We start from the raw sequence: 24,658 nt of genomic DNA, 5'->3' as shown, positions 1-24,658 counted from the left end.
GCTATAGAAAAACAGGTCACAGATATGTCCTGTGCATTAGATGATGGTTCTGTGGCGTATTCTAGAATTGTCCCTCCTTGTTTTCATACCTTTATTTCCAGTGAATGTTTAATGTATTTTCCCTCCACTATCTTTTTTTTTCCTAAGCATGAAACAAGCATAAAGTTGCTATGTGCATCCTTGCAAAACAAATGTGCAATACTAGATAAACAGGTTGATCAAAAAAAAAGGTTCATTTCTCTTCATTTTATTTCAGATTGCTTCATGTTTATCATATAACCTTCTTTTATCTCTTGCTGTAGAGGCTAACATAGCCACTGAAAAGGACACGCTGTTCTTTAAGGGCACCTCTAGTCTCTGGTTTTTATCAAAATGCAAAAAAAAAACCGAGTACACTTTGTGGGTCAGTGAGTTTTATGGATGTAAAAAAATGAGCAATTAATTGCATCAGTTCCGGATATGTCAATATATAAAATCTCTCTTGTTATCTACAGTGTAAGGAAGTTATTTCAGAAAAGCAACAGTCAGTTCAGCTCGAAGAAGATAACGGTGCAGGTGTCCTCAGGATGCTGCTGCACCAGTTTATCTTCTAAACCCAGTACTTTTCAGAGGAGAGCTCTGTGAAGTGCGTAGACTAATAAATAAGCGCGTATCCCTGTGTCTTAAAGCGCTACTGACATAGCGTGCCCACTGTGGTATTTCATACATTTCACTATTTGCGCCTTCTTTATTAAGATATAAATATTCAGCCAAAAAGCATGTCCTATTTCTCGGTGAAATTCAGTACCGGGGGGGGGGGGGGAGGGGGGAAGCTGCTGAAAAGTTCTCAGCTCAGCCGAGGAGAGACTGAGGCGGAGCCCTGAAACTTACAAGCGATTCCACACTTTTCTGGACGCTTTTCGTTTCCGTGATACGACATGGAACGAAAAGCGTCCAGAAAAGTGCGAGAAGAACTTGTAAAGGTCAGGGCTCCACCTCGTTCTCGTCTTGGTTGGGCTGAGAACTTTTCAGGCCCCCCCCCTCCCCCCTCCTAGAGCGAGCCTTTGAGTGCATTAGCGGTCGACAGCCACATGATTAATATACCTTTAATTTAGAAGCACTCCAGAAAGAACACCAGGGCACGAATATACTCTAAGGAACAATCTAGGGTGCCTAGATTATTGTGGGTTCTTTTTATGAGCTTAACTAAAGCACAAGGACAAGATTCTGGCAAAGTACATCCCTAGCAGGCTGTTCTGTTGTATGTATACACTTCTTTGCTGCAGCTTGCCTGGCCATAAAATTCGTGCATGTTGCTCTCGACAAAATAACTATTGATTTCTCTGAGGTGTTTTTTTTTCCCACTGCAAGAGTGGCTTTTTAAAAAGTTGTCACAGACACCCAACTGATCTGAGGGATTAAGCAAACATCTCATTCCTTTCCTGATAGAAGTGTGCACAGTTGCAAACAAGAAAGGCCAGAGCTGGTCTCACTGAGCTGAACCTGCTCTAAGGTTCCATCTGTGCGTTTGTTTTCTGGCATATTGTATCAAATAAGGGTTCCTGCGTGTGATGTAGTATATATGCTGAAAGCAATATGGAATATAATTAGATAGAAGTGGTTGAAGGAAATCATTCCTAAATAGCAGTTTAGAGAAACCGCCGTCGCTTGCCAGTTACGTTTGGTTTGACTCTGTGTGCAAAGTAAAACCTTGCCCTGAACCGCTAGACTCGGTCTCGAATGAGTGCACTAGTTGCTCGGAGATCTTGAAGGAAACAAAACTAATACAGTTTAATTTAAATGGGTTCGTCTAACCACTCCAATACACACACACACACTCACACATGTTTACTGATTGCATGGAGAGTGAGCAAGGGTTCCATTTCTGCATGTCCTATGTCGTGCGGTGGAAGAAATGTGGATGTTTTTTGCACTGCGGTCCGTTTAATCTGTTGACACTATCACACAGATAAACTGGATGCCATCGATCTTTTCATTAGATGTTCGAAACAACAAACAGAGCGGCCGAAAGCCCAAATACATCATAAGTGCATGCATTTGATTTTTATATAGTCACCCCACCTATGGCCATTATTATTTCTAATTAAGGTGAAGTGCATGCTTGAATTATATATGTGCCTCTGTGAGAGTGCACATAGGTGCTTTTACACATTCACTCTTCAAATCTATGTGTGTAGGAGGCATACGTGGGTATTGCAGATAAGTCAACACTAAATCGACTTAGACGTCGCAAGATCTACGGTATATATTGTAAAAAAAAAAAAAAAAAAATGACAAATTCAGGCGCAGTTCGTGGATTCTTAAACCAAACTCTAAGCGCGACTTAGAAGGTTTATAAAGAGAGTTCATCTCCAAGTACTTGTACTAGAACTCCATCACAGTTTGCTTCTAAGTACTTGTAGACAGAAATTGCTGTGGTGTAAGACTAGACCCCCCACCCCTACCCCCACAAAAACTACTTGCCTGCAGTGCCATGATTCCCCAATTTTCAGTCTTTAATTTCTGGTCCCAGTCCAAACGATCCAACCTAGGAGGAACACTGCGGGGAAGCTGCGTCCTCCTTCCGCCTCCACTAATTGTGTCTCTTCAGTCTTTTTTTCCATCTAGCCTTGTCTCTCTGTCGCTCGCTCTCGCGCTCTCTCCCTCTCTGTTTCCCTCGTGCTCTGCCTCTCTCCACTCTCTGCCCCCTTTGCAGCCTGGGGAGTAAAATCTAAACAGCATATACACAGAGCTTTCTCTCTCTCTCTCTTTTTTTTTTTTTTTTGTCTGATTTAATCTTATTCGTTTCACCTTTTCACTGACCAGGGGAGAGCGTTTATTTGGAAAGAGGGAAAGAGAGAGAGAGAAAGAGAGGCGCTCACTGGTGGAGACTCAATAGCATCCTTTCACAGTCTGTGCATATACAAAAGGGCGCCTGGCCATAAGAGTCCTCATTTTAGGGGGGGGGGGGGGAGGAAAAACCAAACTTTTACTCTTCTGTTAGAGCAAATCGGCTATTTTTTTAAATAGTTTAGAAGACTTGCATACGTGTTTTGAAGGACGTGAATATTAAAAAAAAAAAAAAAAAAAATTCACCAGTGCACTTTATTACTATAATGCATGAAAGAATAACAAAAGATCTCACTTAATTAACGTTCACTTTACTGGAGATTGACTCGGGTTTCGAGATCCAAAACTTTAGGTGAACCAAGGGTGCAGGTGCTTTTTGTGTCCCTTTTTGTCACCTGCAGAAGCACGCGCGTCACTCGAGAGCCCAGAGCAGTAGAGGTATCTGAGGACAGGAGTCGGTGCGAATTGCAAAAAAAGCAATGTTTTCCGGCTGGATTGGCGACTGCATTCATCAAGCTTGGATCCCCGCTGATCTGAGAAAGAACGAGGATTCTCCATTAGGAGGTGAGTGGATTTGCCCGGGCTCACCGGTCGCTCGCTGTACGCTAGATGGCAGCCGGATCCAGCTATTTCGAAACCGAAAGGCAGTTTGAGTTAACAGGGAATTTTTTTTTATTATTTTTTTTTTTACTGGGACTCTCACAAGCATTGATCTCAGACAGCAAAACGAGAACTTACTTTTTTGTTTTATTAATCATTATTGAAGCGTTGCAACTGTTTGAGCAGCTTCGACAACAGGCTGGGAAAGAAAGAAAAAAAAAAAAAAAGAGGGGGAAAAGTGAGACCATGCAGGATACAGGAGTTGTAAAACAAAATTAATAATTCAATAATCCAATCTATTAGACCACAAATTCCCCTAGAGTCTCTCTCTCTCACACACACCCACCAAATATACCTCTGGAACAGGTTAACTAAAAAATATATTTTATTTTACCCACTATGATAACACTATAAAGTCTTTTTTTATTTATAATAACTGAACTGCGTAATTTCTGATACGAGGGAACATGAACCACTTAAAAAGTAAATTTTCTATCCTTTCCCTCCCCACCTCTAACCCTTCAAATTCCACCCTGAGAATATTTTATTGTTTTCATGTTATTTGTATTGTTGTTTTTTTTTCCTTCGAGACCGTAAACGACCCATGCTAATCAAGGTCTCTTCAGCAAATAGCAACGGGCAGGCAGATATGAATGAAAAGTGTGCTTGCCAGAACCCCCCACTTCCCTCCTCTGCCTCCTTCCCAAGTCGTAGGTAACAAGGCAAAAAAAAAAAAAAAAAGGACTGAGAAAAAGAAGAAAAAGGGGGGAGAAGAAAAGTGTTGGAGCCAATGGAAAAGAAGGAGGCTTGGCTAACCTTAGCCTCCCATTTTCTCTCTCTCCCCCCCCCCCCACCTCCCCAATTCAGGGCTCTGACCAGTCAGTCGCCTTTGATTATCAGTTGCCAGCAGCCCCTCTCTTGGCTCCTTGACATGAGCACCATATAAGGCAGCGATCTCCATAGAAACGTGTCACTTTCAATAGTAGTGTCAAAGTTCACTATATACAGACATTCGCGCAGATCCCCCTTTCGGAAACATTGCTCTGCTAGTCTTCTCGTTTAAACGCATTCATTTTTGGGTCTCTCTCTCCCCCCCCCCTCCTCTTTCTCTCCCCCTCTCAGTCTCTCTCTCTCTCTCTCCCTCTCTCTCTCTCTCCTTCTTGCATATTCTATTAGTTGTGTTTTTTCCTTCTTTTTTTTATCCCTTGTCTCTTTCGTTTCATTCTTGCAGCAGAAGGTGAAACTACAAGGGGCGCCTCGACGTCGTTTTATTGTTATTTTTACAATTTTTTTATTTTTTATTTTTTTTAACAATTTTTTTTTCTTTTCCTATGCTATTTGGTGACTCCAGGTGATTTTTCTTTTAAAAAAATTATATTTATACATATTTGGCGACCTCTCGTTTTTCGTCCCCCACCACTACCGGCACCGTTAAGAGGAGACGAAGAAGGAACAAGAAAGGGATGAAGAGGATTTACTGCTCGGCATACTTGGGATCTCTGTATGTTGTTTTTTTCCACGTTGTTACGGGTCTGATTTGACTTCGTTGTGAAGCCGATTTCTGAGCTTATTATTCTTTTATTTAAAAAAAAAAATACATTTAAAGAAAAGAAGGAAAACAGAAGGAGAAAGGGAGAGAGAAGAAGAAAGCAAGCCAGCAAGAGCTCTTCTTGATCGGCTGCCTCCCGCTTTCCTGCATGGCTGACTCTGACTGCGCCTGGACCTGGCCCCCGGACACCTCCATCCTCTGATTTCATATCTTTTTTTTTTTTTTTAATCTGATTTTAAATCTCTGGTCCCGGAATCCTCGCACTCCCTCCCCTCCCCTTCCATCTCCAGATGGGTTGGGGGTTACTGATGTCCTTCTAACCCCCCGCTTTCGCTCAAGACGAGCCCGAATCCCCCCGCAAGGAAGCAGCCGCCACGGTAGTCCTCCCCTTCCAGAAGCTGCAGCGGACGGAGCAGGAGCCGCGGCCGAAATCCACCCCCCACCCACCCCCTATGCGGGCTTCACAGCCCCCGAGAGCCGCCGCCGCTGCCCGTCCGCCTCCCAGCGCCCTGCCGCGCCTTCCTAGCAGGCGCCCCCGGCCGCCTCTTCCCCGGCAGTCCGGCGCCTAAGCCCCCCGGCATCCCCGGCACTGGCCGCCGCCAGAAAACAAAAGAAGCTCCGGGCTACGATCGCGATCTGCGGTGCTGAGAACCTCCCCTCCCCCCTGCCCCCACCCCCACCCGTGATCCGGACAGAGAGAAAGCAGCCCTAGCTCTGCCGGTGCCCCCTACCCTGTGAGCAGCCCCCATTTCCCCTCCCCTCCTCCCCCCCTCCTCCCTCCCTCCCCTCCTCGCCCCCGATCCCTCTCGCCACTTCCTCCGCCCTGACCGCCGCCACGCTCGCCGCGCTCCCCGGCACTTTGTGGGCCCGAGATATGGCAATGGTAGTCAGCAGCTGGCGAGATCCGCAGGAGGACGTGGCCGGGGGCAACCCCGGCGGCCCCAACCCGGCGGCGCAGCCGTCCCGGGAGCAGCAGCACGCCGCCTCGGCCGCCCCGCACACCCCTCTGACTCCCAGCCAGCCGGGGCCGCCCTCCACCCCGGGCGCGGCCGGGGACAAGGGCCAGCAGCAAGGGTCGGGCCAGAGCCAGCAGCACATCGAGTGCGTGGTGTGCGGGGACAAGTCGAGCGGGAAACACTACGGCCAGTTCACCTGCGAGGGCTGCAAAAGTTTCTTCAAGAGGAGCGTCCGCAGGAACTTAACGTACACATGCCGGGCCAACAGGAACTGCCCCATAGACCAGCACCACCGCAACCAGTGCCAGTACTGTCGCCTCAAGAAGTGCCTCAAAGTGGGCATGAGGCGGGAAGGTGAATATTTCTTCCGCTTCTCTATAGATCTGTACAAGTGCGTTTGTGTTCTTATGTGTCTGCAATATATGGACAAATCTAGTGCTATTCATTGTAGCATCGAGATCTGGCCGAGTGTCTGTAGTTTCTCTTTGTGACTGTTGCTGAAAAAGATCGTTTGTTGTTTGTTTGTTTGTTTGTTTGTTTTGTAAGATGTGCTTCTTTTCATTCTCTCAGTCCTCTCGCCTTTGCCTTTTATTTTGTTTTGCTTTGCTGCACCTTCTGGAGAAACTTTCCCCTGGATCCACTGCTTTTCCTCTGTGTGTCTATGTACATACATACATGTAAGCTTTGAAACATATAAGTCAGAAATAGGCTACTACAATCCACATATTTTGTCCCTCTCGTGTGCTTTTACCAGGGACTTAATTTCTGGCCTTCTGCTTTAACTTGTGGAAAGTTAGGAAAGAATCGTGGTTTTGCAGAACTGTGGGTTGTTGGGTTGTTTTGGTTTTTTTTTTTTTTAACATGCAACTCATTGATTCACTTTAGGAAAATTCCTATTCTTTTCTAAAATGACTGCACATTGGGGAAGGTTCACCAGTATCTAATTTATTCTCCATATTTTCCAAAGTGTAATATCTGGCCTCCAAATTGACAATAGTATAAACCTATGTACGAGTTATCATTATATATTATATTTCAAACTCACGTGCATTGAAAGATATATTAAATTTAGAGCACCAGAGGTATTGAAACCAGCACATTCATCCATCTGTGTGTGTGTGTGTGTGTGTATACATATAATACTCTTTTTAATGTCTAAAATACTAAATTTTATGAAAGAAACTTAAATCTAGAAAGGCTGGCATCTGTGATGACTTCATTTGTGCCTTCTGATGCGTCACTGCCTTTTTAAATATGCTCCCGAAAACAACTTTGGCTTGTGCCTTTCTTTGAACTCAAAATCAACCAAAAATTTCAGCATATAGGGCTATAGGATATCTCAGATACTGGGATGTATGGTATTAATGAGTTTTCATCTGATATGTGATCAGTCATGAGAACACAACCGATGCTCCAAGTATTAACATTGGAAAATTATTACATTTTCACTGATTGTATTCTTTATATTAAAGTTATTGTTGTTTACAGGGCGAAAAAAGAATGATGGCACAGATGAAATAACACACACACACACACACACACACACATCTGAAAAAAAAACTTTGGTCAGCTTTAGGAACTCCAAGCATGCTTACGTTTTGCATTCAGATGGTTAATGAATCCAGTGGGTTTTTTTTTTTTTTTTTTTTCTGTTGCAAGCTTGAGCACTCAAAAGCTGGCTGAATGAATTTGCAGTTGTGACGCGCAGCAAAAGCAATAATATACTGCTACCCCTTTCTTATACTAAATGTTTGGCTATTGTAAGTTCAAACATTAAAAAAAAAAAAAAAATTAGACATTTTTCCCTTCGGCAAGAAGAACGCGGGTGTTTGCAATGGATGATTTTTCAGATTACTGCAAAGTTAAAAGGCTTAGATATGATTTTTCGTGCAGGGAGTGGTATAGAGTTTATCTTTCAGAATACCCTTGAAACATTATTTAATGAGATAACCCATACTACCTATAATAAGATTGTTTTAAAATAAAAAAGGATTCCTTGTTACCTTGGAGTTTAAATTTATGTAATCTGCGCTTGTGTTTTGGATATTATTTCTGGGGTTCTTTTGTTACATGTAATTTTTGCATTATTTTGTGTGTGTGTTTGTTTCTTTTTTGAATTTTTTTTGTTGACCCCATGCTCAGAGGAAAGAGAAGTTTTGTGCTGTATGTATATATGTCTGTGTGTGTGTAGATAGGTAGATGGACTGATAGATACTGGTGTACGTGTGTGTCTGTGTGTGTGTATACCCACACACAAACATACACACTTCTGAAGAAATATATATATTTTTCCTGAATAAAAAGCAGAAAGAGCATCGTGTTTCCATGGATAATGACAGTCTCTGGAGCACATTTGCTAGCCTGATGTATTTTTTCCAGCCCTGGTTGCACATTTCCTCTCCTTCTCTTTCTTTTTGTCAGCGGTTCAGCGAGGAAGAATGCCTCCAACCCAGCCGAACCCAGGCCAGTACGCGTTGACGAACGGGGACCCGCTGAACGGCCATTGCTATCTCTCCGGATACATCTCATTGCTGCTGCGAGCCGAGCCCTACCCCACCTCCCGCTATGGCAGCCAGTGCATGCAGCCCAACAACATCATGGGCATCGAGAACATCTGCGAGCTGGCGGCCCGGCTGCTCTTCAGCGCCGTGGAGTGGGCCCGGAACATCCCTTTCTTCCCGGACCTGCAGATCACGGATCAGGTGGCTCTCCTGCGGCTGACGTGGAGCGAGTTGTTTGTGCTGAACGCGGCCCAGTGCTCCATGCCCCTGCACGTGGCCCCTCTGCTGGCCGCCGCCGGCCTCCACGCCTCCCCCATGTCCGCCGATCGAGTGGTGGCCTTCATGGACCACATCCGCATCTTCCAGGAGCAGGTGGAGAAGCTGAAGGCCCTGCACGTCGATTCGGCTGAGTACAGCTGTCTGAAAGCCATCGTTCTCTTCACATCAGGTGAGAGCTATTCGGTGCGGGGGAGAAGGGGAAAAAGGGGGGGGGGGAGGGAAGAGGAGGAAGCAGGGTGGTATGAAAGATTCACCAGCAAAACTAGCTTAGCACTAGCTCCCGAAAGCAAAAGGGGAGGCTGGCACTGGCAATAGAAAATATTGTCTGAAATTGAAGCTTTGGGAGAATGGGTTTCTGGGTGCTCAGGATCAGGGCTGAAAAGTGGCTGCTGACTATTCGATTGTTTAGTCCATTTTATTGGTGGCATTTCGATAAGTCTGTTTTGGTGAAATTCATAGTCACTCAGCCTGTGTGTGTCTGTGTGGCTAAGCTATATTGTGCATGTTTATGCCTCTGTGTCTGTATGAGCTTTGCTTCCACCGTTTGCTTTTTCTTCAGTATTGTGGAGCAAAAACAGATTGGGGAAGGCGAAACGCAAAATACATGGTGTGCAGCCCAGTTATTTTTCTTGTTGGAAATCGATGGCAGTTCTGAAACTTACTGAGGAACATTTAAAAAAAAACCAAAAAAACCACCCTGACAAAGAAAGCAAAAACCAAAACACATTTGAAAATTGAAAGTAGGAAGCAGAAGAGGGCAAATTGCACCAGTATTGGATAGCCACTCTGCATTATGCAAATAATATAAATACTAGTAATATAATCGCCTGATTGGAAAAAAAAAAAATCAAGTAGGCTATATATATATACATGTAAACATACATACATGTTAACAATTTCCCTTTTGATTGTTGGAATTAACTTGTGCTACATGCAAGCACGGTGACCTGCAACCAGCAAAGCATCTAGTACCATAAAGTCATTTTAGTTGTGCAAGTTGTAACAAGGAAATATGCAAATCTCTAAATCCATCTTCTTGTAGGTCTCTGGAATGTAAACATAGCGCTCGCTTATAGATCCCCATATTTGTTGCTCTCATCTCACCCGCATTTAAAAAAAAAAAAAAAATCAAAATTCAGCCAAAATGTGGGTAGCTAAACAAATAGTCATAAATCTAACTTAAAACTAAGCAGAACAAATATTAAAGGTATTCTTGAACAAAGCTGGCAAATCGCTCAAGGGCCTTGTTTAACAGTAAGCAGTTTATAATCCGTCAGCATTTTAGTTGCCTCTCATGCATGAAAAATAGTATTTACAAGGCATTAAATGACTCTTAAATTTGCACAATATTGTAATGTAGCAATGTAGTATTAATATCGATTTGAACATCAAATAATTTATTTAGACAGAAGGAGCTCATTTGTATGCAGGGCAGTCAGAGCCACGTACTTTGACTGCCCCCTTGTACTTTCAGTGCAAATGCAGTCTTGGAGTGAGAGAGGGAATATTTCTTAGCAGAGGATAGAGTGCAGAGCTCTCAAACAAATGCAACCTCAACATTTTAATGTAGTTTATCTTAATAAGTCTTACTGATGGAAATGTGTTTTTCAAAACAACCCCCCCCCCCCAAAAAAAAAAAAATGCTAGAAAATATACAGTGTAGATTAGGGTGATAACTGGAGAGAGATCCCAAGTGCTGACACATACTGTTCATGTTAATTCAAGATTTATTAAAAATTAAAGACATGGGCCGAAATATATTACAAGAGTCTTTCTTTGGCCCAGGTTGAGGCGTTGTTTGGTAATGGAAATAAGTTAAACTTGGTTTGATTTTGATGTGACGGGGAAAGGTCCCAGAATCAGACAAAAAAAAAAAGGCATTTGCCACAAACAGCTGTTTCTTTGTGTTTAGAAATATCCCCTATTATCGCAGGCACAACTGCAGGTGTCAACTTTAACGTTTAAAAAAAAAATAAGAAATAGGGATAACAAAGTTTTAAAGAAGGGTGTCGCTGTTTATAAAAGAGGAATAGGCCATTATTGCTATTTTAAATGCGACTGGAGAAAATAAATTGCTTTTAGAGCTGTCCGTAGTGATTTACTTTGCTGTATTCCCTCCCTATCCCCCTCCCTTAATACACACATTTCCAGTTTTCAAGAAACTTGTTTTGACTGCCAGCCAGAGGGGAATTCATAGGAAGCTTTTCTCAAAGTCATTCAACTTGTAAGCTACTAGTAGCAGAGAAACCTTTTACATGTGTTATGGAAAGTAGTTGACTGAGACTATAGGTATGCAGAGCTGGGTTGGGGGCCTCCTTTTTGTGCATTTTGCAATTGGGTTTTAGGAACTATTTTCAGCCTTAATAATCTAGACACCATCCAAAGACTATATCATAAGACGTCTTTATTAATTTTTACACCAAAAATAATTCTTCATCTACATGAAAGCTTCCCATAGACATACCGTTTAGTTAACGCAAATACAATAAATCCATTTGGGGTGATAACTTTGATTTCTAGTTACCATATGAATGCGTTTGTTTTCTGTAAAGTATAAAACTTTCAGCAAAGGCTGCTATGAAACTGTCCAGCTGTACTAATCAAGCTTGATTGCCCTAAACAATAATGATTATTTATTTACTTAATTTCTTTATGAACTGAACATGGAATATTCCAATTCCAGTAATAGCGTGAACATCAGCGACACTGGGCATCGTATTTGTAAATATAAACCAGAGAGTTTATACAAATGTATTAAGGTACAATGGATGCCTAGGTTGCATTTCTTACAGGAGAAATGCCATCATTTTTATTTTAACACAAAATCATTTAATGCCACTTCAGTTTGGGAGGAACAAGAAAATTTAGACTTTTAAATTATTTAGAAAATAACTATAAATCTCGGTGTGGTGATTATTTATTCATAATATTGTATAATTATTTTCCAGTAGTGCCTGGCTTAAAATTGTGAAATCGCCAATTACATCTTCTTCTTCCATGTTTTTACATCAAATTAGCACAGATCAGCATACTACCAGTTGTCCTGCATTTATACATGCAAATATAAATGTCTGATACATATTGAGAACGTGGTATGATATATGGGGCCTACAAATATATTAGGTGTTAGTGGGGCCTCTTCATTGGGTAGCACCTCTCTTTTTCTATAATGATGAAATAATGGCTGATAATCGGCAGGATAAACGGAAATATGTAGCTTGCAAATGCATATACAAATAGACCAGCAGGTCGAGTAGGCCCGGTTTGTAACATGGCATTTAAGCTACAAACAATAATCCCGAACGGAAGCTAAAATATCAGAGACATATAGTTGTGTATCTGAAACATACAGTCTCGAGCCAAAGTCCAAGATATGTTATGTGGGAAGCTGCTGAATTATATAGACAGTTGTATTTGTCTTGGGCCCTTGTAATTCAGAGAAAGGTATTTAGAAATCATTTCCTTTCATACACACTTCTTCAGCAGTAAATGCCTGTGCTTATAAATTGAGTTGTGGTACACAGACAAGTCCTAACTGCTAACAATTGTGGCCTGGCGCTTTTGCGTCCCCAATTTTGTAATGCCCTTATGGGGCCATTACACTGCATCAAGTTATTCAGGAATCTGTAGACTGATAGAACTTAGCCTTTGATCTGCAAGAGACCGAACGGCTTTCTGACAGTTATCATTTCTGCCCCTCCTGTTTTTCTTCTAAATATGTATCCCTAATATAAGGTGAAAAGAAGGATATGTTTAGAGACAGGATGAATCTATCATATTTCAGTGGTTGTTCTTCTAATTTCCCCAACTCAAGTTTCTGCCTCTCATTTACTGATGGTTTGCTAAAGATAATCCTCTATAGATTCATTTGTTTATAAATATGAAGTGGATTAGATGTAGATAAATAAAAATATATATATTTTGCGTAATTCTAAGCTAAGAGTGGACAATGCTTATGCTGTGTAGGCGTGCATAGGTTTTGGTTAGCTTCAAATGCCTCTGTATAGGGTAACTAGGCCATATTCTTCTACATTATTATACAAATATGATCATCTGTTCAGAGTAGCTCTGAGGATTTCTTTCCCAGGCTTTCAAAAACCGCACATATTACTAAGACCATTGACTTAATCAAACCCCATTTGCCTTTTTCATGTGCAATCGAAGGTGCTGCAAAGGTTTGAAAACCCCCTCATGTAGTCGCTGTTCTTCCACGATTAGCAATGAATTTCTTTAACGACAATAAACACGGCTGGGTGGGGGCCTCAGGCAGCAGCCAAGTGAGCTGCCACACTTGAGACTGAGGACAGGTTCCTGTTTAGAACATGGCGTCTGATAATTTCTCTCTTTTAATAACTCCAAAAAGATGAAGGAAGAAAACAAAGGGGGGGAAAGACTGTTACGCTGTCTAGTGTGTTGTGGGGGATGGGAGGGCATGTAGTTTTCTGATTGTGTGTGCGTGTGCATAATGTGTATATAATTTAGAGAGAGGGAGAGAGATCGAACTGCGTGGTTAACTATTTTTGTGCCAGTTTCTGTGTCTGCATGTTACCCTGTGACTGAATTTGTGAGAGGTTTAGACAATGATGCGAGCGACTGTACTCGCAGATGGCTATGATTGTGTGGGTGTTTTAAGGAGCAAGAATCACAATCTCTACTAACTGTTTGCCCCTTTTTACCTTTCCCCCATATATATGCGGTTGCCGAGCAGATGCCTGTGGCCTGTCAGATGCGGCCCATATAGAAAGTCTACAGGAGAAGTCTCAGTGCGCCCTGGAGGAGTACGTCAGGAGCCAGTATCCAAACCAGCCCAGCCGCTTTGGCAAACTGCTGCTGCGGCTCCCTTCCCTGCGTACTGTCTCATCTTCGGTCATCGAGCAGCTCTTCTTCGTCCGTTTGGTAGGTAAAACCCCCATAGAAACCCTCATCAGAGATATGTTACTATCCGGGAGCAGCTTCAACTGGCCGTACATGCCCATCCAGTGTTCCTAGAGATCAAAAACAAACATAAAGAACCATAGAGGACCACAGTTTTTGGAGACAAAAAGAAATTGAAACATAAACTGGTTTAAATGAGTGAGGAGTAGAGGACCATATTAATGACTTTTAGGATCTGTGAACCTGCCTCAAAAGAACACAAAGAAAGAAAGAAAGGGGGGAAAGAAACCCTTGGGTCTATGGAACGATTTGGAAAATATTAAAAAGAACCATGAGGTTTTAATATATGAGGAGAATGGACCTTCTTGGATTTATTGCAGACATGCTATGGATATATTCTGTACAGAAACAAAGAACTGAACTGAATTCTGTGTAGAAACAAAAACACTTTACCACGAACATTGCTATTCATTTTGTAAAATATTAGTCTTTATTTTCATTTTTTTGTAAAATTTAAAACATTGTATGCGCATAAAGAGAAAGAAACAAGACTTAGGGGAAATAACATTTTCCAAATAATTATAAAAAAAAAAATTGTCCTGTGTCTATGTATCTATATCTGTTTTGTATTTTTTTCTGGTTCCAAACCAGGTTTCCTGTGATTCTATACTAATAATTTTTGATATAACCCTTTGCTTCTTATACTGAGTGCGATATATGTTGTCCAAGCTATGTTCTTCAAGAATTAAAATTGAAGCGAAAATTTAAAACAAAAATAAAAGAATTTAGCAAAAAAATAAAAATAAAAAGTGAGCTTCCTTGGGTGAAACACGCTAATAGCACTTGTAAAATGACTGAGTTCGCAAGGGGTTATTACAGTGTATTGAATAGGGTGGATTTCTCAGGGCATTTCTAAAATTATTGAAGTCACACAATGCCCAGTGACCAGCTTCTAGCCAGGAGAGTGAAGCTGAGTAATGAGACTCAAGAAATTTCTCTCGTACTTATGCAATATCCTGCCCATATGTCAGCATCAGAGATATTGTTACTTTGTGCTTCTAAGCTTCTTTTTTTTTTTCTCTATCAGAATATGCACTAAGTACACCGACTTTTGCTCCCCTTTACATGGCATAAGAAGTAGATTCCCTAAATATTCTGCCATCACTGAATGCAGATGTGCTGGATAAGATATAATTATTTGTCCTAATTGTTTAATGCAAAGATGAGGCTTATCCGAGGTTTCAAAGATCTCACAATGGACATTATTATTTTTTGCCTTTTTTTTTTTTCTGCTCTCAAGCATCAGCATTATTTGTTCTTCCCTCTTTTAAGGGCAAAGGCTATTCCAAAACCTATTAGTGCAGTAATCTAACTCTAGATTTTTCTCACTGGGTGGTGTATATATCCCATACGTTTATTTTATTGTAGATGTATGAAAGGCAAATTCGAACTGTGCACTCGCCAATCCCCTACCTCCCTCTCCAAACACTGCAAGCACCACCAACACTATCCCCCTTCCTCTCTCAATTTTAATTTAAAAATCGTTTCCATAATGGAGCCCCTTTGAAGGTAAAGCCTTCACAATGCTTATGGCTGGTGGTGCAGGTCTCTGTAATGGCTTTCAGTGCATTAATGTTTTATAGAATCCAAGACAGAGCTGTAAGAGCCCATACTGCCAAGGGAGCTCTTTCTTAACGTATTAATAAAGCCGGATCTTTTAAAATAACACCTCCAAACAAACCCAGATGAAGCAGGATTTTCAATTTGAAAGAGTCATTGGCAATGTTTTTCTTTTAATTTGCTGTCCATACTCCTCGGATTCTTTGCATTAACAAGATCCTTCAACTCAATCCACTAGGGGTTTTTAATATTCTAAGCGCATATGATACAAGGCGAGGTAGTATATATGCACATATGTGGATAATCAATTGTAAAGGGGTATTATATGTATTCAATGCGGAGACTTTGTAACCATAGAGATTATTTGTAACCTGCACATGTAAGAGGAGGGATGTGAGAATTATTCCCCCTACTCCTGACGCTTCCAGTTTCAATTGCTTTATTCTGAATATGATATCTTTAGCAGGTAGACTGTGTGCCGGTGGACAAACAAATGTAAGATTAAGACAAACAATGGGATATTTAATCCATAAATTCAAATATAAAACATGATCTTCAGTAATTATTTGATAGTGGTCTTTGCTCTGTTTTGCTTTTTAGCACACCGTGAATTTTTCTCCACATTACCCTCCCCCGCCCCCACACATATATATACACACAGACACACACACACCACTACCACCCCCATCACCAAATGATATGGAAATATATTCATGATGGTGTTATCCCACATATACAGAGAGAAACATTTTCAGGTCAAGACTTTTTTTTTCCCAGTTAATTACAGTATTTCTGAGTGTAAATAAACCCGCTGAGAGGAAACTTCTGTCTTAAGAGGCTGAAGCTGACTTTTTCTCTGTGAGGAGTAAGAATGATGCAGCAGTGGGGGTTGGGGGGTCTTCAGAAGGCTTAAATATTAATGTCTTTGTTCCTGGATATTTTTCCTTAGTCACCGCTAAAGCTCTGGTCAATCACATTTTTTTCATTGAAAATATTGGTTCATCTGGTCACCATTCAAGTTCCAAATGTTGTATATGTTAATATGGAGCTTTACATGAATTCCTGATACATTTCAAATGACTTGGTTTCACATAATTTGCAATCTTTCAATTTGCTTCCTTGTCATTCTGCTACAGAATAGTCTTGGTTAGATGCAGGCTCATTATTCTCTGTTTCCGATGCAGCCCTCTGAGAAGTATTAGTAGTTTTGGAGAAGTCTTTGGTCATTGTGATAACCATGGAGTGATTTGGCAATATCTGTTTACTGTGACGGCATTTCACCTTGCTTGCAGATGCTCACTGAAAGTATGTCCTCACTAAAATGCTACTAATACAACTAAAAATAATAATAATCATAATCATAAAATAAACAACAAAACCAAAGGAGCAAACTACAGAATAAAAGCCCCAGTAAATCCTGAACATTTTCAAACATATGTTAAAGTCATGAAAAATCTTTACTAATGCCTTCCCTCACCCCCTCAAAGCTTTTAATCAATCAAAATAACGGATTAGAAGTTTTACAAACTCTAAGTTTACCGTGATGACTCAAAAAGTTGCCTCTGAGGTATGCTTGGACGTTTGACTGATATCTGACTTTGATAAAGTAGATAATTCAGTAAGCCTTTCTAGCTGAAAATGGAAGTGTATCAACGCAGTTTTGGCTAAGTAAATTTTTATTTAACCATGTATTCCCCTGCTAACTCCGAGCATGACTATTTTAAAAGGTAGCTGCAAAATTTATGTATCTATTTATAGTTCAGTAACATAAATTTTTTTTTTTACTGTGACTCAGCAAAATTCACAGTTTAATAATGCCTTTCCCCCCACACTCAACCTTATATAAAATTCTGTTATAGTGTTCAATAATAACCTATGTTAGCTAAAATGCTTTAGAAGATATGTGCTGATTTTGTTCAAACAGAGTAACTGTTCAAAGCAAAGGAAACAGGGTACCAATGGAAAAGGAAAAACAAGTTTTAGATATATAAAATATTTTATATATCTCTCTCTATATATATATAGTAAAGTTCTTTATTTGAATTATCTGTGAAACCTGAAAGTCAAAATAGTTCCTTATTAACACAAACTCTCACTGAACAATTGAAAACTTCACCCATTTGCAGCAGACTCAAATTGCTGTAACTACCAAATTTAACTTTAGAATTTTTTAAAAGCGAAATCATTAAGTTTTCTCCTAGGAATTATAGAAACTTTAGACCAGCCGTGATCCGACTTTGGCCAAATAGTATTTAAAAACTTCCACAGCAGAAATGAAATAAAAATTAAAGAGGAAATGGCCTCTGTTACTTCTGTAGGGGGCAGTTCCTCCTGTTTCATGGGTACTTAAAACAACTGAAGAATTTAAATTATTTTTTTTTTAAAAATGTTTCTTAGAAATGATTTTTAACACTGCATGAATTCCACTTTGATTTTGTCGACAGGAATCTTAACCGTCCACTACTCTGAATGGGTTTTCCAGCAAGTTTTGTAAAATTTACTAGCTGTTACAACAAAATTGATCTTTTAAAAATTAGGCTACCTACTAATTACTTGCGTTCACTTTTATATCAAAAGCGTTTGAGAATATATGTTCATTTTAAAATGCTGCGCTTCCGCTATAGTTATTTTATAAAAGTTCGCATTTCTCATACATATTTTCCTTTGTGCATGAACAATATTGTGTTACCTTTCCCATCACTAACGAGATTTTCATCTCTGCAAACGGAGGATGCATGCAAAAGAAAGAACAGGATTCGCTGGTGGATCTGGGGGCACAAGTGGAACATAAAACTCTTATTAAAGTGCTTGCTCGGGATACTTGGTGTCGCCAGGTCTTTTACTTAGGAAGCCAAAGAGTTTTATTCCTAAATGAGTTAAAGAGTTAAAGAGCCATTTACCTCTGTCTTCTTCTATTCATCAACCCACAAGTCCAGAGATCAGAACATGAAACTATTTGTTTGCTTACACAACCAGCTGGGTGCAATTTCACGTCTGAGATATCTATCTGAAAGCGTCTCTCATTTATTAAGCCTCCTTGTCAGCGAATCCATTTTCCAACTTTTTTTTTTTCTTTTCTCCTTTTCTTTTATTTTATGTCGTTTTTATTTTCACTCTTTTGGTGTAAAAGAAACTGATCTCTTCAAATGTTTCAGCATTGCTGTACTTAGAACAGTTAGATTTATCACAAACATCTGGATAACGGAAAAAAAAAAACAACCCACCAACAACAAAAAAAAGCAGGGAGAGAACTGCAGAGATTGCCAAGGCCACCACCCCACAGACAAAGGTGAAAAACACTGCAGCCCTGTCAACACAAAGAAACACTCTCTATGTGTGCATCTGTTTGCCTGAGAGCAAGGAATAACTGAAATAGCTGTGTATTTTGGAGTGTAATCTGTAATGCAAGGTGCTGTACCTGTAATAAACCTTATTCTTGCTATTCTAATGAGAGAGAAAAAAAACCCCATCGGAAAATGTGCGGTCTGTAATCTGTTTGCATATTTATTTATTTTGATTTCCACAAATTGCCGTATAACTGCAGTACAAAATGTAAAAATGCACTACTGGAAAAAGGGACATGGAGCTTTTGGGGCACATGTTTTCCATTAGTGGAGATGTGAAATCAATGTATACAGAGATTTTTAAATGTGATTAAGAATAAGGAGGGAAAACAACAACAAGTAAAATGAGAGGAGATTGGCATCAGACAGTGTCCTTCTTCCACTTCTGAAAAATGTGAGCAGTGTCCTAAAGCTGTGTGGTCAGCCTGACGAAAGGAACACTGTTAATAATCGCAATGATGGTTGCATAATAATGTAGATCCATCTCCTTGTCTGCGACATCCTCCATCAAGCTTAAAGCAATGGATCAAATCTAAAACTACAGGGTATAAAATATCCCCAGTTGTGAAGAGGGGGGGAGGGGGTGTCTTTAAGGAAGACCGGACTGGTTGCTGTAAGTGATCCTTTGTGTTGATTTAGGAAGACGTTGGCTGTGTATAACGTTTAAGGTTGATAATATCTTTGCTCTGCCAGATAAATAAAGCACTGGCCAAACCATGGGGTCAGTTATCGATCCCGGAACTCGCAAGGCTGAGGGTGAGCGGGGTGGGGGTGGGGAGGGAGAGCGAAGGAGCGAGGGGGAGCGAGAGAGAGAGAGAGAGTTGCAATCTTCATCCAGCTCTGTAAAGACTCATTAGCATTCCCTGCCCATGGACCCGCACTGACAACTAACAGAGACATCCAGCTCACCAGTAAGGCCTCCTCCCATTTTGTCTTCCCAAATCTCTTAAGAGCAACAGATCTATAGGTGAGCTTTGCAATCAACTTACTTTTGGTCCGAGGATATGCAGCAGGTCCAGAGGCTTTAATAGAAACACGCTTCAAAAAAAATATCAATGAACCCCCCTTAAAAGTTGTTGGCTACAGATAATGAAATTTCATATCTGCATACTTTATTTATTTAGATTTTTATCCCGTCCTCCCAGTAGCTCAGAACGGTTTACAAGTAAACATTCACAATGGAGTGAATTGGACATACAAGATTATACAGTAGATTTAAATACTTGGACATACGAGACTGTAAAGACACCTTATTCTACTTGGACATGTGCTTTCTAGGTGCTGTTCCAATGTAAGATAACGGAGGACATAAAAATGGAGTTGTTTACTGTTTTTTTGCTGCAAGGCAGAACATATTGATGGTTCACAATCAGACTGCTGTTTTATTTCGGTATCTTTTTTTTTCATGCAGTCTATTATGTATGTATGTAGGTAGATCTGGATATGTATTTAAGTATATACAGTATGTATAAACAAAACCACTTCAAGAATAAGATATTGCATATATAACTCCATATAAAGCACGTGCATTTCTAATCGCAAAATATAAGATCTCTAGTTTTTTTAACTGATTGTTTTTGATTGTTAGGTTGTTTTTGTGTGGGGTGGTTTTTTTTTTTTTCACTTTTACTGTGCAATTACATTTTAACAGAATCCAGAAAGAATTATGAAAGTGCGAATAAATTATTTGCTTGTGACAATGGTGAATAAATAAAACTAGTCAGGGTTTTTTTTTTTTTGCTGAGAGAGCACCCATTATCCCATATTGACAGATGTTTGTCACTTAGTAACTTCTCTCCAACTTTTTTCTCTTCTAAGCCCTCTTTCTATCCCGCTTTGTTGTTTTTTTTTAAAATATGCATGTCTCTCAGGAATGCCAGTCACGAGTCCAAACTTTGTGTCCAACCTCCCACATGAAATGATCCTTTTATAGGGAACCCGATATGTCTCAATCTGCACTTCACTCAAAGCCTCTGGGTATGGGGCACTGGTCCCTGCTGAAAAATAACTCAGCAGAAACGAGTTTCCACCTAAAATCCCCACGAATGTCTCCCAGGGAAGAAATATAGCTCAGATAATTAAAGAAAGCAGCGGCCAGAGGGGGATGCCTGCAAAAGGAGAGAGAGAGAGAGAAAAAAAAAAAAGAAAGTAAGAGTTTTATTTCTTTTGTGATTGAACTCAGGCTGTCATGAACAGCAGGTTTGTCACCACCCCGTACTTTGGGCTTAAGTTTTATTTGTGTACCATAGAAGAATAAGAATGACAGGAAAGCGGGAGTGAAGAAAGAACTTCTAAGGCGCTCAATCAACTTTCTTAGTGGAAGCTTGACTTTTACCCAACCGAACCTGCTTTTTTTTTTCTTCTTCTTTCTTTTAGCAGACACTTATATACACTGCCAGCAATAGCAAAGTTCTGGCCTGAAATTAAAACCCTGTTGCAACAGGAAATAAACTCTGACACAATCTGGAACTCATATTTGAGGAGGATGAGAAATAAAATAAAGGTAGGTTAATCGGGTGTCATTTATCTTGGGGCTGAGCACGCTCTTGGCAGAGGTCTAATTCTGGGTGTGGATTGTGCCCTTTCACGCTGCCAGACTGCTCCATTTAATTTTAGTGCTATCATTTGATACGTTTCATAAGTTTAAATTATGCCTGACATAATGACCTAAGGAGGCATTGCATAAATCAAACCAAAAGGGAACACTCCTTTGGTCAGTTTATTTTATTTATTTATTTTTTTTTTTAAGGCGATACTTTTATAATTGATGAGAAACAGATGAGGAATGTTTTTTTTTTTCACACCTCTTATTCTCTTCTGTTCCGGAGTGACGTCAGGAGTTTACTAACCTATCCCGTCAAAGAGATATGGGGAGGTACACAAATCCTCTCACCTTTTTTTTTTTTTTTAATCTCAGTCTTTACGAGGGGGCCGCTGAAAAGTTCTCAGCCCAACCAAGAAGAGCCATGAAGCTGACAAGTTATTCCACACTTTTCGTTCCCTTTTCGTTTCATTGAAACGAAAAGTGCGGAATAACTTGTAAGTTTCATGGCTCTAGAGTCTACATCATTCACTTCTTGGTTGGGATGAGAACTTTTCAGCGGCCCCCCCTGGTATAAGAAGCATACAGATCAGTGCTGAATTGTTCATGATTGATAGGACACCTGCACCTACTTACAGCTAGATCTACATATTCTAACATATGGAAAGCTTGCAGGCCCATGCACTAATAGAAGCAGATATAATGCATTAGCTTGCAGCAATATTTACAGCACCAATTTTAATACACACCAGATGGTTTGCGACTCTACCACTGCTAGATTTTACTCTGCAGCATTTTTATTTATTTGCTGCAATTATCCCCCCCATGCTGATCGGTGACCTATTCCCCCCCCCCCTCAACATTTGCAATGTTTTATGTTAAAAAAGCACCGCCATGGTTCTTTTCTAAAGGGCAAGACTTGGAAATGATTTCTCAAGAAAAGGTTCTGTTTTTATCAGGTTGGTCCAAGGATCTATTTAGCGATTTGATATCTGTAACTACACCTTTTTGCTTAGCTGGTCACTAAACTTTTGCAAAGAGCAAGACTGTTTCCTTTCCTGTATTCCTTCATTAAAAAAATAATAATAACATTTTGGAAGCTGAGTATTTCTTGTCGAAACACAATAGTAGTAGTGTATACAGTGAATTCCACCGTGTACATAACAGGTAGCAAATTCGTACTGGATGCCCGATGAAATTTACCTTCTTTCACAGTTGCAGTGTACCACAGAGAAATTGATTTTCCATGAAACAACCCAAATTTACTACATTGTAGTGAGTTCTTACATGCATGCGCATTCCAGTTTTATAATAAATGCATTCATTTTTCCACTCATGGAAAAAATCACAGATGTCCTTTAGTGATATAACTTATAGTATGAATATGCTATCTGCAATATTACATATGTACTTGGTCATAAAATGATACATGGAAAAAATTAACATCTGCTTTCCTAAAAGTAAGAGTGTCAAGCAGTATTTTTATGAATGCTTTCCTCATAAAAAGAAGAAAGAAAGAGAGATGCAGAGATAAATTGGCGTTCATATGCATACCATAATGGCTTCAGGATTTCAAGGTAACTATTCATTGCAGAAGCCATATAGACTGACGTTTAAAAACCTCCTTAACCTCATATATCCAATGAATCTTAAAGAAGGATTCAAATGATATTATTTGCGGGGGGAGGGGAATTTGCTGTAAATTATTTGCATATTAAGGCAGAACTGCATATACGCCTTCTTCTGTGTCCTAAGTTGCTCTAATGTCTGTTTTATTCATCCACAGTTCTTTAGAAAGAACCCCCACTCTTTGCAGTATATGACTGGAAAGTTTAGTTTAACATTTTATTTTTTTTTTATCCCCTGGTTAGGAAATGATGCATAACTTTAAATTATTTCATCAAGGTTTGGCCTTTTTAAGGAAAGGGGTGTAAACTATAATCATTAGTTCCTCTTTATTTTTACACTAAACAACTGGATTCTTTGCTGAATAAGCTGTTTGAATGCTTTGCAGATGTTCCACTTAGACCAGAAATGACCCCCTATTTCCTCTCAAATCATTTACTCCAATTCTGCCGTCAGCGCGTGTACTCACACAGCACCCCGGGCTTACAAGGTACAAACGAAGAAATCAGAAGGACTGCACGCATCGCTCACATCGTAATGAGTGTATTCATCATGCGCATGTATTTTCATATGCAAATTGAGGCTTATAACATATCTTACATATGCTATATGCATGCCATATGATATCATACATTAAGCAGGCAAATATAACAAAGAAATGCCATTCTGGATGGTAAATGTTTACCTAAATATACTTTTCACTAGTATGAAGAGGCTCCATATTTCTATGCAAAAAAAAAAAAAAAGTGCTTGTCTTCCCAGAGTCATAAACGAGAGATTTCTTACCGCTGAAGTTAGACTTGCTTAATGTTAACTCACAAGAATTGCTCTGACTAGAACAGTCCTACAGTCGATAAAACGCTCTTTCCCCCCAAGGCCGGAGATTCATGCGCTCCAGGGAAGGCATTACTTGCATTTGTTAGCACCTTGTGGCCTACAAGCCATTGCTCTGATTACAGGAATACCTCTTCTTTCAGCTATGGATGTCGAACCTCTAATCTGTACTGTGTGTTACTTCAAACCCAGTTGCACGGAGATGTGTGTGTGTGTAAGCCGCCTTGAGTGTGTATTAGTAGGAGGTTAAAGAAATGGCCCCTTTCTGACTGACAGGACTCTTTTCAAAAGCAAAGCAGAAAAAAAAAATGCTCTTAATATGAATAGAATTTTCAAAGTTTTACAGCTCTTTCCCGTTTGAAAATACAGAGCGTCTGTGTGTGCCAAGATGTTTTTAGGGAGAAATAACAGAGAAAAGTATCCAATAACAATTTTTTTTTATTCATTCTGGATTGGTGAAATCATTAAAATATGCTAACTGACACGAAGTTTGGTTTTACTGGACAGAAAGTGGACAAGGCCAGCAGGGGCAGTCACGCTTTAAGACAGGGGGTCTTTATTTAAAAGATGGTGTATTTATGGGAAAAAGAAAGGGGATATCTTACAAAGCTCTCACTATACTCCTGATAACAAAACCTGTCACATCTTTACTTTTTTTTACTAGAAAAGAGAGTGTCCTCGTTTGAACATCCTTATACTGATTAGTAGATGTCTCAGCGAGAAACCCTCTTGGATGCGTCCGATAATATTTTACATATATAGTTTTTAATTAATAATAACTTTTGTTCTATACTGGAACTCTCAGTCTTGTATAAGAAGCTGTTGATAAGAATAAAGAGGGACTAGAACGGAAAACATTCTTGTTTTATTTTTCTAATTCTTTGTTCACTGTCGATTTTTTTTTTTTTAATCTAAATTTTCCTTGGTACAATGAAACTTTTTTTTTTCCTTAAGAGTCTGGCGCAAAGGACACCGGGAAATCTATGAGGAGAAAAGAAGAACATGGCCCCTTCAGTGAGACCTAAGGATAATGCTAAAGTAGATTAACTATATGGTAAATGCTAGCTACGTCAAATTGCATCCCCCAAGCCCCTGAACTCAGT

At 40.0% G+C, this 24,658-nt stretch overlaps 1 protein-coding gene across 3 annotated transcripts; it reads left to right on the top strand.

Annotated features, from left to right (window-relative positions):
* Positions 1 to 4,496: 4,496 nt before the first annotated feature.
* Positions 4,497 to 18,489, top strand: NR2F1 (nuclear receptor subfamily 2 group F member 1). Of its 3 annotated transcripts, none has more exons than XM_033919241.1 (3): positions 4,497 to 6,288; positions 8,359 to 8,883; positions 13,423 to 18,489. In XM_033919241.1, the coding sequence occupies exons 1-3, from the start codon at positions 5,853 to 5,855 to the stop codon at positions 13,701 to 13,703; spliced, it is 1,242 nt and encodes a 413-aa protein (XP_033775132.1). In that variant the 5' UTR covers positions 4,497 to 5,852; the 3' UTR covers positions 13,704 to 18,489. The 3 variants fall into 3 exon arrangements, with proteins under 3 accessions (XP_033775132.1, XP_033775053.1, XP_033775212.1); XM_033919162.1 differs by having other exon boundaries at positions 4,499 to 6,288; positions 8,356 to 8,883; XM_033919321.1 differs by lacking the exon at positions 4,497 to 6,288 and adding an exon at positions 7,641 to 7,694 and having other exon boundaries at positions 8,356 to 8,883.
* Positions 18,490 to 24,658: the final 6,169 nt, after the last annotated feature.

This window comes from Geotrypetes seraphini, chromosome 1, assembly GCF_902459505.1.
Source record: "Geotrypetes seraphini chromosome 1, aGeoSer1.1, whole genome shotgun sequence".
Taxonomy (NCBI): Eukaryota; Metazoa; Chordata; class Amphibia; order Gymnophiona; family Dermophiidae; genus Geotrypetes; species Geotrypetes seraphini.
This window is presented reverse-complemented; position numbering and strand designations above follow the sequence as displayed.